This window comes from Psammomys obesus, unplaced genomic scaffold (assembly GCF_907164565.1).
Source record: "Psammomys obesus unplaced genomic scaffold, mPsaObe1.curated_primary_1811, whole genome shotgun sequence".
Classification (NCBI taxonomy): Eukaryota; Metazoa; Chordata; class Mammalia; order Rodentia; family Muridae; genus Psammomys; species Psammomys obesus.
Window position 1 is genome coordinate 789,696 of NW_026594377.1, and position 13,490 is coordinate 803,185.

At 59.3% G+C, this 13,490-nt stretch overlaps 1 protein-coding gene and 1 long non-coding RNA gene across 3 annotated transcripts; one reads left to right on the forward strand and one right to left on the reverse strand.

Annotated features, from left to right (window-relative positions):
• Nucleotides 1–141: 141 nt before the first annotated feature.
• On the reverse strand, nucleotides 142–7,560 carry Comp (cartilage oligomeric matrix protein). The gene is made up of 19 exons (XM_055618827.1): nucleotides 7,407–7,560; nucleotides 7,117–7,202; nucleotides 6,691–6,742; nucleotides 6,137–6,306; nucleotides 5,315–5,452; nucleotides 5,098–5,172; nucleotides 4,862–5,020; nucleotides 4,675–4,779; nucleotides 4,483–4,590; nucleotides 4,013–4,172; nucleotides 2,996–3,114; nucleotides 2,791–2,843; nucleotides 2,533–2,714; nucleotides 2,212–2,390; nucleotides 2,056–2,104; nucleotides 1,438–1,634; nucleotides 741–913; nucleotides 370–509; nucleotides 142–295 (listed from the first exon to the last, which is right to left on the reverse strand). The coding sequence occupies exons 1-19, from the start codon at nucleotides 7,480–7,482 to the stop codon at nucleotides 240–242; spliced, it is 2,277 nt and encodes a 758-aa protein (XP_055474802.1). The 5' UTR covers nucleotides 7,483–7,560; the 3' UTR covers nucleotides 142–239.
• Nucleotides 7,561–7,817: 257 nt separating this feature from the next.
• LOC129685333 (uncharacterized) lies at nucleotides 7,818–9,259 on the forward strand. Of its 2 annotated transcripts, none has more exons than XR_008721471.1 (2): nucleotides 7,818–8,688; nucleotides 8,799–9,259. It is a non-coding gene; the product is annotated as an uncharacterized LOC129685333 (long non-coding RNA). The 2 variants fall into 2 exon arrangements; XR_008721472.1 differs by having other exon boundaries at nucleotides 7,818–8,340.
• The last annotated feature ends 4,231 nt before the right edge of the window (nucleotides 9,260–13,490 follow it).

The window sequence follows — 13,490 nt, forward strand, 5'->3', positions numbered from 1 at the left end:
AGTGACTGTGGGGTTCCTCAAACTTGGGGCGCCCATCTGAGCATACCTTGGAATATTCTAGGGGTGTCAGCTTCTGCAGTGAGTTGAATGCGCTTGACCCTCTCAATGATCAGAGCACAGACAGAGACTGGAGCCAGCCAGTTCCCCACATACATACTTTATTATCCTTTCCTCCCCGGGCCAGACCCCCGACACCTGCAGCTTGGGCCACCACGGTCCATCAGGCTGCAGGGCCCCACTCAAGGGCCCTGGGCCCTCCGCAGCCGGCGACTTTCATAGTCCTCAGGGATTGTATCTGCAGGTGGGAACACAGCAGGTGAGAAAGCCTTCTGGAGCTGCCTGGGTCCTGCCCACTGGCCCCCAGCTCACCATTGCAGCGGTAGCGAAGGTTAGCCCAGATGATGTTCTCTTGGGAGAAGCAGAAGACGCCCAGGCGGCCACCACGCATGGCCGTGTCCAACACCACGTTGCTGTCAGCTACTAACTCAGGACCCTCATAGAACCGCACCCTGTGAGTGGGACCAGTGAGGTGGACCATGCTCGGCCCCCTTCATCTCTGGTGTCACAGCAGGGGAAGGGGCGCCTGCTTCCGTTCCGTTCCCCTCTGTGAGGACCTATGCCGGGTGCCCTGTACACAGGAGGTGCTGGGGCCTGGCAGCTCCAAGCCCGGCTGCCCAGAGGCTCCTGGAAGCAGCAAGGCAGTGCATCCCTGCACAGCCCAGCAGCAGGGTAGGCCGTACCTGATGTAGCCGACCTGGGGCCGGTGCTGCAGGAACCAGCGGTAGGAGGTCTTGTCCTTCCAGCCCACGTTGCGAGGGTCCTTCCACAGCAGCCGCACCTGAGACGCCGTGTCCCCCGTGTGCCACAGTGCATTTCGGAGCTGCTCCCCGGGCCCCGTGGAAGACTTGACAGCCTGACGCAGGCCAAGGGAGGGAAGGGATTAGAACTGGATCTAGTGGAGCAGGTGGGGGCGGCAGAGAAGGCTTGTGTCTGCGTGTGGCGGTGTGCAGGTGCTGCTGACGGGTGGAGATCGTCAGAGCGGTCCTCATAGTTTTTCTGCCCTGTTCTATGAGGCAGGGTCTCTCCACCAACCTGGGCTCCCCAGTGTGGCTAGTCTCACTAGCCATCTTGCTCTGGGGACCGTCTCTACCTTTCAAGGCTGGAATGACTCCAGTCCCCATGCTTGGTGAAGCATTTGTCTTAACGAAGGAGGCGTCTCCCCGGCCCTCCTGGGCGGGTGCTTACGGGCTTGTGGGAGGATTGGCACCGGTGGCAGTGACTGTAGGTAAGATGGGAGGGTGGGGGCTGGGACTGGGGGAAATGAGGTAGCGACAGCTTCGAGGACTGTGGGACAGGGCTGGAGGGCTATGAAAGCTTTGGGGCGCAGGTGGGAGGGTGGAGCGTGGAGGGACCAGGAGGGCGCAGGCCAGCCAGCACCTTGAGTTGGATCCCTGGCTCAGCCACCGCCCGGAAGGGGTTGGCCTGCCAGTACGTCTGCTCCATCTGCTTCCACATGACCACATAGAAGCTTGAGCTGTCCTGGTAGCCGAAGATGAAACCGGCATAGTCATCATCGGTGGCTGTGTTCACGTGGAACGTGCCCTCGAAGTCCACGCCATTGAAGGCCGTGTAACCTGCAGAAGGGGAGACAGTGGACCCTCTGGAAGCCAGCTTGCTCTGGAAAGCCAGGCCCCGCCCCTCCAAGAGACAGCTCCCAAACCTCCCCAAACAAGGCCACCGCCAACATACCCCACTAGCGTCCACTGGCTCTCGGGGATCACGCCTCCCATGTCCACTCCCTCACAAGGCCACGCCCCAGGCCCCACTCACAGCCACAGCTCAACTCTTCCCAGGTCCAGACCGACCAACTCCTGTCCCTCCATGGCCACACCCACCCATGACCACTCCAACAACCTACCATTTGTCCTCATCTCTCTATCTCCCTCCAATCCCACCCTTCCTGGGACTAGGGGTACAGGTTCACGTCCTCCATGGGCACGCCCCATAGCCCCACCCTCGCCCTGCCCACCCTCGCCTCGACCCGCCTCGCCTCACCCACAGCCAGCCCAGGGTCGCTGTTCATGGTCTGCACGATCTCCATTCCCTGGTGAGATTGGAAGAACAGGGGCCTCAGGCAGGCACTGAGTGGTGGACTTGTTGCTGAGGGGGCACACTGGGCTCCCCTAAACGCCACCCTGGCCCTGGCCGCACCTGATTGAGCACCACCCAGTTGGGATCGATCTGCGCATCACCCTCAGGGTCCAGCACAACCGTCTGGAAAGCCCTGAAGTCGGTGAGGGTGACCTCGGCATTCTCCGGGCACACATCGATCTTGTCTATGACCTTGTCAGCATCAAAGTCGCCCTGACACGCATCACCCACGCCATCCCCTAAAAGAAGATGGGACAGAAGCGGCCAGTGTGGGCTGAAATCAGACCCCTCCCAATAGTTTATGCTAGCTTTTGGCCATGCCCACACCAGGCACCTCCCCCCCACACACCAGCTGCTGGCCAGGCACCGCACCACCCTTACGATCATTGTCCTCCTGGCCCGGGTTGGGCACCAAGCGGCAGTTGTCCCGGTCGTCAGGTACTCCGTCATTGTCATCGTCGTCATCACAGGCATCGCCCTCGCCATCGTGGTCTGAGTCCTGCTGGGCACTGTTGGGCACTGTGGGGCAGTTGTCTCGAGAGTCCTGGTGTCCATCCCCGTCCCTAGAGTGCAGGGGCAGTACCATGAGACCTGGAAGGGAGGCACCACTCAGCGGCCACCTTCCCAAGGGCTCCTTACTGGTCTTGGTCGCTATCACAGGCGTCACCCACAAAGTCGTGGTCCACATCCCTCTGGAATGGGGTGAAGGGTCACAGTCAGAAGCCGTCCCCACCCCCAACTCCACAGCCAGGCCCTGCCCACCCCAAAGGCTCCCTCCTGCAGACTGCCCTTGGCAGGGTCCATGGTGGCTCCCAAACTAAGGCTCACACAGGAAGTAGCCCACCTGGTCCGGGTTGTCTTTCTGGGGACAATTGTCACAGGCATCCCCAACGCCATCACCATCACTGTCGCTCTGGTCAGAGTTGGGCACCCGGGGACAGTTGTCAGCTACATTTCCTATTCCTGAGACAAATCAGGGAACTAAGGCAGGATCCTAAGAATAGGGCCAGGCCAGTTCCGCGTCATCACAGGCCTGGGACAGAGCCACAGTTCCGTAGGGTCTTAAAGACTGGATGGCCAAGGGGCCGGACAGAGTTTGATCTTTGGAACATATATGGCAAAAGAACCCATTCCTGCAATGCAGGTTACCCTCTGACCCCACATGTGTCATGACTCTCATGCACACACATGCACACAAGAGTGTATACAAAATAGAAAAATTAAAATATAAAATCATGCTGGGTGTGTTGGCGCCCTAAAGGCAGAGGCAGGCAGACCACTGGGAGTCCAAGACCAGCCTAGTCTAAATAGTGAGTTCTAGGACAGCCTGAGCTACACAGACCCTGTCTTGGCTAAACAAAATAAGTAAATAGATAAAAACAAGTTTAAAAAAAATTAAAGCCGGGTGTGAGTGGGTGGCACTCAGAAGGCAGAGACAAAAGGATCTCTGTGAGTTCAAGGCCAGCTTGGTCCATATAGTGAGTTCCAAGACAGCCAGGGCTACAGAGACCTTATCTCAAATCAACAACAGGAACAATAACGTAAAACTTAAAAAAGTATGGCCAAGCAGAATGTGTTTGTGCAGGATGTGTATGAGCCCTGTCATCCCAGGGCCCAGCAGGTGATGGCAGGAAAAGCAGAAATTCAAGGCCATCCCCTGCGCGCATCCTGCTGGAGCCAGCCCAGGGTGCGGAACTGGCTATGCGAGAACCCTGAACAGGGGCCACCCTCCATCCCTCAGGCCTCGGCCCTCTTCTCCCCCAGGCCTGGCTTCCTGCTTCCCTTGGCCTGGCTTTAGCCCCAGCAGGGCGTGCCAGGCCTGGGAGACGGGTCCCACCCTTCGCTCCTCAGCCCTGCTCACGGTCGCCGTCAATGTCGTCGTCACAGGCGTCGCCCCGGCCGTCCCGGTCTGTGTCTTTCTGGTCATCATTCTTCTGAGCCCGGCAGTTATCGCAGGCATCTCCCCACTTGTCGCCGTCCGAGTTGCGCTGGTCTGGGTTTCGAACCAGCGGGCAGTTGTCCTAGAAGGCGGGACAAGTGAAGCCAGGGTCAGCATGGAGAGACAGTGATCATGTCGCAGTAGCCTGGCAGAGGGATGGGGAAAGGCTTAGTTTAGTCTTCCCAGGGCCTCTGTGAGGTAAGGAGAGACCCGGCTCCTGCAAGTGGTCTTTTGAGCTCCACACGCCATGTCACTCTCGCTCACACGCACACACGCGAACACACACAAATAAATGGAAATCACTTTCCTGATTTGCCCATCTCCAAGGAGACCCCGCCCCTTCACTGGAGTTAAACAACCAGTCCCCGCCCACAGCCCTCCCACAGCCTTACCTCCTCGTTGGGGACTCCATCTCCGTCCGCATCCGGGTCACAAGCGTCTCCGATACCATCTCGGTCCACATCCTCCTGCCCCGAGTTGGGCACCGTCACGCAGTTGTCCTGGGGAGGGGGTAGGCAAGGTGAGGGGGCGTGTCTATTTGGGTCGCCACGCCCTCCAGGGCACGCCCTCCGGGACACGCCCACCTTGCGGCACTGGCGCTCTGAGCAGCGAAGTTTCTCGTCCGGGAAACCGTCCAGGTCCGTGTCACGGCCGCAGAGGAGCCCGTTGCCGGCCCAGCCGACGGCACACTGCACAGGGGAGTCAGTGGAAATGTCCACGCACGCCAGAGCCCCGGGACCCCTCTTCCACGACCCGTGCGCCTGCACCCACCACGCACGACCTCGAGCCGTCCCGCTCCAGAACGCAGTCCGCTTTCTCGTGGCACGGGCTGGGTGACCCGTCGGGGCAGAAGCGCTGCCCACGCCGCTGGCAGCCTGACGTCTGGTCGCCCACGAAGCCGGGCTGGCAGGGGCCACACTGGAAGGAGCCCTGTGCGCAGGCGCGGTCCGTTAGGGTCACGCCCCCGCGGCTCGCTGGCGCCACGCTGCCACCCCTGCCTTCCTTACCCGCGTGTTGACGCACACGGAGTTGGGGACGCAGCTGTGCTGCCCGGTCTCACACTCGTTAATATCTGTGCAAACCTAGGGGACCACGGCCAGACAACTCACGGTTCACCCGGGCCACGCCTCCTTCACCCAGCCTCTCCACCCGACTGCAGGAACGAGGACGTGGCCGAGTTTTGGACAAAATGCCGTCCATCCCCTTCTGCCGCACGCCGCTCACCTGTTTGTTGGTCTTGGCGAAGGCCAACCCCACGCCTTCGTGGGTGGGGCCGCTGTAGCCAGGAGGACAGGCCTCGCAGCGGAAGCCGGGGCTGGTATTGACGCAGCGCACGCGCGGAAAGCACGGATGAGCGTTGCACTGTGAGAGAGGAGCACACAGGATTGGGGGCCCCAGGCTGAAGGCGATTGGAGAGAGGGCTTTGTTTTGTTGGAGACAGGGTCTCACTGCATAGCCCTAGCTGCTCTGGAACACACCGTGTCTACCAGGCTGGTCTCAAACGCCTAGAGCTCTGCCTGCCTCTGCCTTCCGGGGCACTTAGGGGCCATCAGCCAGCTCTTGGAGTAGCGTGCCACACGGGATGGAGATCCCGAGGGTCGCAGGCGACTTTGCCTTCATGGACATGGGTTGTGACCCCTTAGGGGTGCGGGAATGAACGTGCGGGGCGGGCATCCCCAGCCGAGGGAGGAAGGGGCCGCCGGGGCGCGCAGGCACGGCGGCGATCGCCGGGTTGAGGGCGACTCTCCAAAGAAGAGTGGCCGGGGCGAGCAAGGCCCAGCGGTGAGGATGGCTGGGGAGAGCCCCTGCCGGTGTCAGCGGGGGCAGGCGGCGTGGTCAGGGTGTGCGTCCGGGACAATGCTGGAACTGTCCTAGGTGGGGCTCCAGCCGCCGAAGTGAGGTCTTCCGGATTGGCGACCCAGGCTGAGTGGGCCCGGTCCGGGAGGGCACCCTCGGTGAGTGAGGGGGTCGTTGGGGTGGCGGGAGTCTGTGGTGGGGTCGGCCCGGGGAACGACAGGACGGCGGGGGTGTGGGGAGCCCGCGCACCTCATTAACGTCGGTGCAGTGCGAGCCGTTGCCGGTGTAGCCGGGAGGGCAGGGCCCGCAGCGCGCGCCGGTCGCTGTCTCCGTGCAGACCACGCCGGGGAAGCAGGAGCCGGGTGCGCAGAGCTGCACTGGACGGACGCTTAGGCCCGGCGTGCGTGCGGGCTGCATCCCTGCGGAGGCGGAGGAGTTAGGTCACGTTTGGGGGAGGGGCCATTTTGGGACACGCCTAGGGGAGGAGCCTGTTCGGCCGCGCCCACAAGATGTGCTGGACCCGCCCTGGGTGGAGTCGCTCAGGACCACGCCCCTCGGAAGGCTCCGTCTTAGCCCACGCTAGGGCGGGGCATGCTCGCGCGTGCGTCCTGAAGTGGCGCGGTCTTCTGGCTCCGCGCTGTCCCAGGTCCCAGGTTTTGTAGCGTCTCGCCGGCCTTCTCTCCGGCGTCCAGTCCGCTCCGTCGTCGTCCATTCTCTCTCCCCAGCCACCTTCCCCAGCCCCCTTTCCTCCTCCGTTTCGATCTGTGTCCCCTCCTCCGGCCTCGGGGCCCAGCCCTGCTCACCGCAGGCGTCACACTCCATCACCGTATTCTTCAGGAACGTGATCTCCTTAACCTGCAGGGCGGGAGGTCAGCGGGACGCCTCCCCACGCGCCTTCTCTCGGTTCCCCTCCTCCTCCCGAGACCCCTCCCTGGAAAACCCGCTGCCCCCCACCACTCCCTTACATTTTCCTTTGCACAAGCCCCTTTCGGAGCCCCTGGCTCCCTGGCTCCGACCCCGTCCCCCCGGTCCCCGCGCCCTGTCCCCAGCTCTGTTCCATCCGCTCTGTCCAGCGCCCGGTTTCCACTCTATCCTAGGCTCTCTTCCCCGCCTTGTTCTCACGCTTGTCTCCCTTTCCCCTCTCTGCGTTCCGCTCATCACTGCGCTGTCCCCCTACCCCAGTTCTGTTCCCGCGCCGTCTCCCTTTCTGTTCTTCTCTGTTCCCTTACCTGCTGTCGCAACAGCTCCCTCACGTCCTGCAGAGCCGCATTGGTCTCCTGAAGTTCTCGCAGCATCTGCGGGGCCAGGTCTCCACCTGCGTCCAGAGGGGCCACTGACCGGTAGCCCAACCATTCCATCACCCCTCCCCGCCACTCCGGGCCCTCCAGGCTCCGCCTGCCGCCTCACTTCTCAGCCCGAATGTCCCTGGAGAGCGGACCCCAAGCTCTGAGGAGCAGGAATTGCGAGCCTACAGGGACCTCCTGTCACCTATATCCCCCACCCCGCCAAGCTGCTTTACCCAGCGGGATCTGGCCCTGGCCGGCCGCCTGCATGGCAGCCAGGGCGAGCACTAGAACGCAGGCGGTGGGGTCCATGGCGGCGGAGCTGCAGTGGCAGTCTGCGCCCTTGAGCCCGAGGCGTATTTATCCCCGTGCCCGGCCGGGACAGCCCCCGCGGCCCTGCCCAGAGCCCGCCGCAAGGTAAACAAGCCGGACTCTGCATTCAGGGCCGCACCCCACGGCGCCGCGGGATGAGCAGCTGCTGCCTGGGACATGGTGGGGTCTGAGGAAAGAGGGATGAGTCTTGGGGAGTCAAGTACTCTCGTCCACCATTAAGTGCCTGCTGTATGCAAAGCAGTCCATCTGCACCCCTCGGGTAACATTTGGGGAAACAAAGTTACAAGTGATTGTAAGGTCCGAACTCACCCACTCTCGCTTGCACACTTTGTCTTCGCTTCAGAACCCTGCGAAGGGGACTGAATTCAGCCCAGGTCCGCAGGTTATCAGGGTGTCAGCCCTGGATTCCAGCCCCCACCCCGCTTTCAGACAAACAGAATCTCCCGTAAAGGTTGTCCCTGCCTCAGTTTCCCCTTTTATACCGTCAAGGAAACAGTGGGAGTGCTGGGTGGGATGGGATGGGATGGGCTGCTCCCAGCTTTGCTCTGCAGGCACTGTCATAAAAATAAAAACGCTGGGAACTGGAAAAGCTCTTTTCCTGGGCCAGCCACACTCTGAGCTGTAAAACACCTCAACTTCCAGGAGCTTTAACCCTCTCCACCTGGCTCCCAGGACTCACAGTCTGCAGACAGAAACTGGGGCTCTAGCCCTGGTCCGCCTGGGGCCACTGCAAGCCAAGCCAGACTACCAAGAAAGAGCTGTTGTTCCAAGAAGAAATCATGGAAGGCTGACTGGAGGAGACAGACAGTCCAGGAGATCAGTGGGAGGGGCAGTGAGGTCAGTGAGGGGCCGTTGGTTGAAGGGTGTGTGTAGATTTCTAGACCTCCACGTGGCGCACAAATGTGCCTGTCCTGGGTCACATCCACTTTCCCTGCTAGGTAGCTGCTGGGGGACACAGGAAGGTACCATGCCCAGCTGTGTCAGAGGCAAATGAGGCGGTGTGGAAGTGGCTCCACCATCACCCCCGGGTCATCAGGGATGTCAGCAGAAGTCCTCAGCAGAAAGAGCCGGGGCTGCTAGACAGACGGGTCCCGGAGGGTCAAGATCGTGGGCTTAAGGAGAATCACGATGTGCAGCTAGCAGAGGGCAGTGCCAATGTCTTGAGGCGGCAGGGACTCATAGAGGGTGAGAGAGGGAGAAGCCCTCCAAAGGAAGGCTGGAGCGGGCCTGGACAGGGAGCCTCGCCGCCCCCCCCCCCTCCCCGGGCAGCTGCCTCCTGTTTTCTTTGGCTCCAGGCATACCTGGGACTGATGTTGCTGACCAGCGTTGGAATTCTCCAGAAAACCACCACTGCTGGGTGGACCTGTGCTGAGGTAGGAGCACATGGCTGCCTAACGGGTGTCTGCCACGAGCCAGGCACGGGGCTGGGGCCCAGGACCATGTGCTCATCCCTGCCTGCTGGCTTCCACTGGGGCCGGGACCGCCTCGCAGGCAGCTGCTTGCCTAACCCCAAGCACTCCAGTTTCTCTGCCGGTGTCTTCCTGGGCCCTGGTACCTGCAGGCCTGTGCCCTCCTCTGCCCTTCCACCTGCAGCAGACAGCAACTCTCTCAGGCCTCCGGCTCGGGCTGACCATGGCTCTTCCTGTGACTGTGTGAGCTCAGCAGCCTGGGAGAGTCCTGAGCGGGCTGGCTCCAGTATCTGCCTGAACCTGGAATTTACACAGACAATGCTTCAAATGGATTTTGCTTTGAGTAATTTATTAGTTTGGTTGGTTTTGTATTCTTGTGACAGGGTCTCCTGGAGCTCAGGCTAGCCACCAACTTATTGTGTGTCCAAGGATGACCTTGAACTTGTGATCCTTCCACGTCTGCTTCCTAAATGCTAGGATGGCACTCAGCCCCAGTTATATCCATGTTTTCCTCTAAGGAGAGATGAGCCAGCCTCATGCCCCACACCCAGAGCTGGGGAGCTAGACACCCCCACACACATCCCCACCCACACATAGCCCGTCACACATGAACGCAGACTTAGCTCTGGCTCCAGCCAGGCAATAGCTGTGATATTCTGGAACTCATGAGTCCTGGCCAGTCTTCCTTCCCGACATCCAGGCAGAGTGGTTCCAGGAGCTGGTCCAGGCAGGGCTGCTGAGGGAGCCCCAGGGGCCTTTTCTGATTGACGCCTGCTGGGCCAGGAGACTTGTGGCGCCCCGGCTGCCTGCCTCCGCCCAAGGGGGAAATATGCTGGGCACTGGCCTGCTGGGCCTCTGGCTGGGTCTGGGGAATCCATCAGGGCAACATGGGGAGGGTCATTTGGCCCTTTCCACATCCCAGGCCAGACGTAACCTCCATAAATAAAGACCAAATCCAGGGTCAGGAAGCGGGTTCTGAGGCCTGTGACTGCCTAAGCCTTCAGCAGGCCCCACCTCCTTGTCCACCTCCCTCAGCATAGATCTCTTTACCTCAGACCCCCCTTGGGTTAAAGACAGCACAGCGCTAACTATACTGGCTACCATTTTATTGAGCAATTGCCAAACATCCAGAAGTTTGCCAAAAGGCTCAGGCACCATCAGTCAGAAATACAGATATAGGTGTATATAGAGATAGATTACATTTAGAGTCTTTAAGTTTTTTCATTATATTCTTTTGTGTGAGTGGAGGCCAGCTGGTGGAATGGAGCTCAGGTCTCAGGCTTATCAGCGAGCACCTTTACCTTCCGAGGCCCCTTTGGGGCTATCCCAAGTGGGAAGGTAAACACCTGCAGTTAGTGTAACAAAATGTTTTATCACATGAGGTTCACACTCTAAATTCCTCCACTTGTCTCCCTGGGGCTGCTCACCAGGACGATGGATCTCGGCTGAAGGTCAGGTCCACTCTCTGACAGGAGTCTCTGGTTTGAGGGTCAGGATCCTGGGGGGACTCTCCGGCCGCAGGGCAGACCAGAGAGCCATTTCTCCAGATGTGCAGAGCAGAGCATTGCTCATATGCTGTGCAGTGGGCATCACGGGTTCTGGGACTATCTGGTTCTCACTGGTTCTCGTGAGCAGTGTCCCTGGGTTCCGGTTATCGGGTGCAGTCTTGGGTGTAGAGCTATTTCTACACATCTAAAAGGCATGTTTTACTACAATTGTTACACTAGCCTTCACCTTGATTTTGATTTTTTTGAGACAGGTTTTCTCTGTGTAGCCCTGGCTGTCCTGGATTCACTCTGTAGACCAGGCTGGCCTCGAACTCAGAGATCCGCCTGCCTCTGCCTCCCCAGTGCTGGGATCACAGGTGCGCACCATCACGCCCGCCCCCTAACTTTGATCTTTGAGCTCTTGTCTCCCACTGTGAGCCCCAGGAATCCCTGAGCTTTTTCCTCATGCTACAATGGGAAGCGCTTTACCCACTGAGCCATCCATGCAGCCCTGCAAAGCCCTTTGTCCCTTCTCTCCTGAAACACACACATTATGTGCACACTCACACAGGCACAGGCGTGCAGGCTCACAAACATACACACACACATATACACACACACACAGGCACAGGCGTGCAGGCTCACAAACACACACACACACATAAACACACACACAGGGACAGGTGCACAGGCTCACATGCACATAGAAGCACACCGACACACAGGTATACACAGACACTCACACACACATACAGGTGCACATGCTCACACACAGGCATGAATGCACACAAGCACACAGGCGCACACTCAATACAAAACACAGTCCCACTTTTTAGTGTTAATGTGAGAATCAAACCTTTTCATACAGGCAGTTCTCTGTGTTTCACGCTTACACAAACTTCACAGAAAATATTAGAAAAGAATTTGTACGGCCCAAAATGGTGGCTCGTGTCTATGTCCACCTCCACCCCTGAGTGCAGGGACACTGAGGCAGGAGGACTAAGATACTGGGCATGGTGGCTCAATTGTTACTCCAGCCTCCAGGAAGTGCAAGGAGTTCAAGACCATCCTCGGATGTATAAAGAGTTTTGAGACCAGCCTAGGTTGCAGAAGCATTATCTAAAACATTAAAAAGGAAATTAAAATACAATTCTAGTGGCTGGGAATGTGGCTCACCTTGATTTTTTTTTTTTTTTTTGAGACAGGGTTTCTCTGTGTGGCCCTGGCTGTCCTGGGTACAGTGCTTGTGGCTCAGCGGGTAGAGCTTTTTCTTAGCCTGCACAAAGCCCTGGACTCCATCTAGCTCAGAAGCCAGGCATGCTAGAGCGTCTTAGCACTGAGGAGGTAGAGGCAGGAGGACGGCACATCCCAGGTCCCCTGGGCTACATGGGAAAGCTTTGTTCAAAAGCCGCAGCAGTGGGGCACAGTCTGACTGTCACAATAGTCCTTGGCAAGGAAGAAGGGAGGGTCAGGAGTTGAGGCCAGCCAGCTCCATGAGACCCTGTCTCAAAGATGGACTCACTCGTTGCCTCCTCCCTGCGGCTACTGATCTCAGAAGCTTCCCTGCCTCATGCTAAAGACATGGGCCACAGGAGAAAGTCCACCCCGGGTTTTTGCTGTTGGCTGGGGACAGAGGGTGAGGAGTCAGGAGAGGGAGCCCCAGGGCCTCAGCGCCCTGCTGTATCTCACAGCCTGCTTCAGTGCCTCCACAGTGGGGCCCTTGTTCACCAAGTGATGAATGGAGCAGAGAGTGGTGTTTACCCGCCTGGCAGTGGCCCAGGCCTGGGGAGGAGAAGCGGCCACAGGGCTCAGCAGCAAGGTGCCAGATGGATGTCAGCCTTCGGAGGCCATGGTTTGGGGGCTCGGGGCATGCATTCGAGGGGCACGGGGTGTGGGTATGAAGAGGTTGTGGCCCAAGGGCACTGCAGGGCCAAGAAAGCCCCCCCCCCCCCCGAGGACCAGGTACCTGTCCCTGGGAAGCCCAAGCCAGGGCACCGCACATGCAAAGGCACTGTGGCAGGCCTCAGGGGTCTGAGGCAGGTGAGTGGAATTATCTGGCTGTGACTACAGGGCACAGTCACCTACAAATGGCTCCTTCTCACTGCCGCTGTCATCAGGGGGCCTCTGCTTCGTCCTAGGAAAGTCCTGGCCCTCTCTGCCTGAATGGCGCCGAGAGCACAGAGGTTTGCGCATCACCAGCGTCACAGTGACGTGAGGATGAGGGAGGGTGTAGAGAAAGGAAGAGCACGCTGCAGAGGAGCGGGGTGAGCTTGGGTGACTGGTGGAGGAGTGGGTGGGGATGCACGGGGCAGGGAAGGTGCTGGGTTCAGAACAGGGCTGTGGGGAAAGCAGGGAAGCTCACTTGAGTGGTTTCCTGTCATGTGGCCTTTGGGGACCCAGTTGTCTCAGCTAGTCCCCCTGGCAGATGTCAGGCTGGGCTAGCGGCCTTCACCTGCACGTGGTTGGCTCTCTCTCCACACTTGTCATGTGGAAAGATGAACATGCTGGCCACAGGGAGGCTGCCGCTGGGAGCCACTCCCCTCCTGACCTCTGCTGGGCACCAGGCAACCATGAGGCTCAGGGAGGAGTCTGCTGGGCACAGCTTTGGTCTGTTCTGTTAGTGGAGGTGCCAGGCCCGTGGCCACGCCCTCCTCATGCAGTCACAGCTGCCAACAGTGTCCAGGTGAAGCTCATCTCTCACACCCTCATGTCCAGCTCCCAAAGGCTGAAATGGCCACGTGCAGACCCATCAGATCGCAGGGAATATCAAGATTGTGCCAGTCACAGTACCGCAGGGCCCAGATGGCAGCGAGCAAACAGAAGCCAGAGAGGGCTGCGCAGTCGAAGAGAGGCAAGTTTGTGAGTTCCGCTGCTTTTTTTTTTTTTTTTTTTTTTTTTCCCAAAAATTATAGTGCCTGATGGTAAAAACATTCAAGTTAAAAATCTGTGCTGTGCGGGGCTTGGGCTTAGCTGGTGGAGTGTCTGCGGCTCGGCTGGTAGAGTGCCTGCTGGAGCACGCACAAAGGTCAGGTTCTAGCCCCAGCATGCATTAGCCAGCTGTGGTGGCTCAGGCCTGTACAGCTCAGCACTC

Coding starts and splice junctions, on each gene's coding strand:
- Comp (XM_055618827.1), bottom strand. CDS start 7,482: ATGGACCCCACCGCCTGCGTTCTAGTGCTCGCCCTGGCTGCCATGCAG. Junction 6,307..6,690: donor GATGGAGTGTGACGCCTGCG/GTGAGCAGGGCT, acceptor CCGCCTCCGCAG/GGATGCAGCCCGCACGCACG. Junction 2,391..2,532: donor GGGCCAGGAGGACAATGATC/GTAAGGGTGGTG, acceptor ATCTTCTTTTAG/GGGATGGCGTGGGTGATGCG.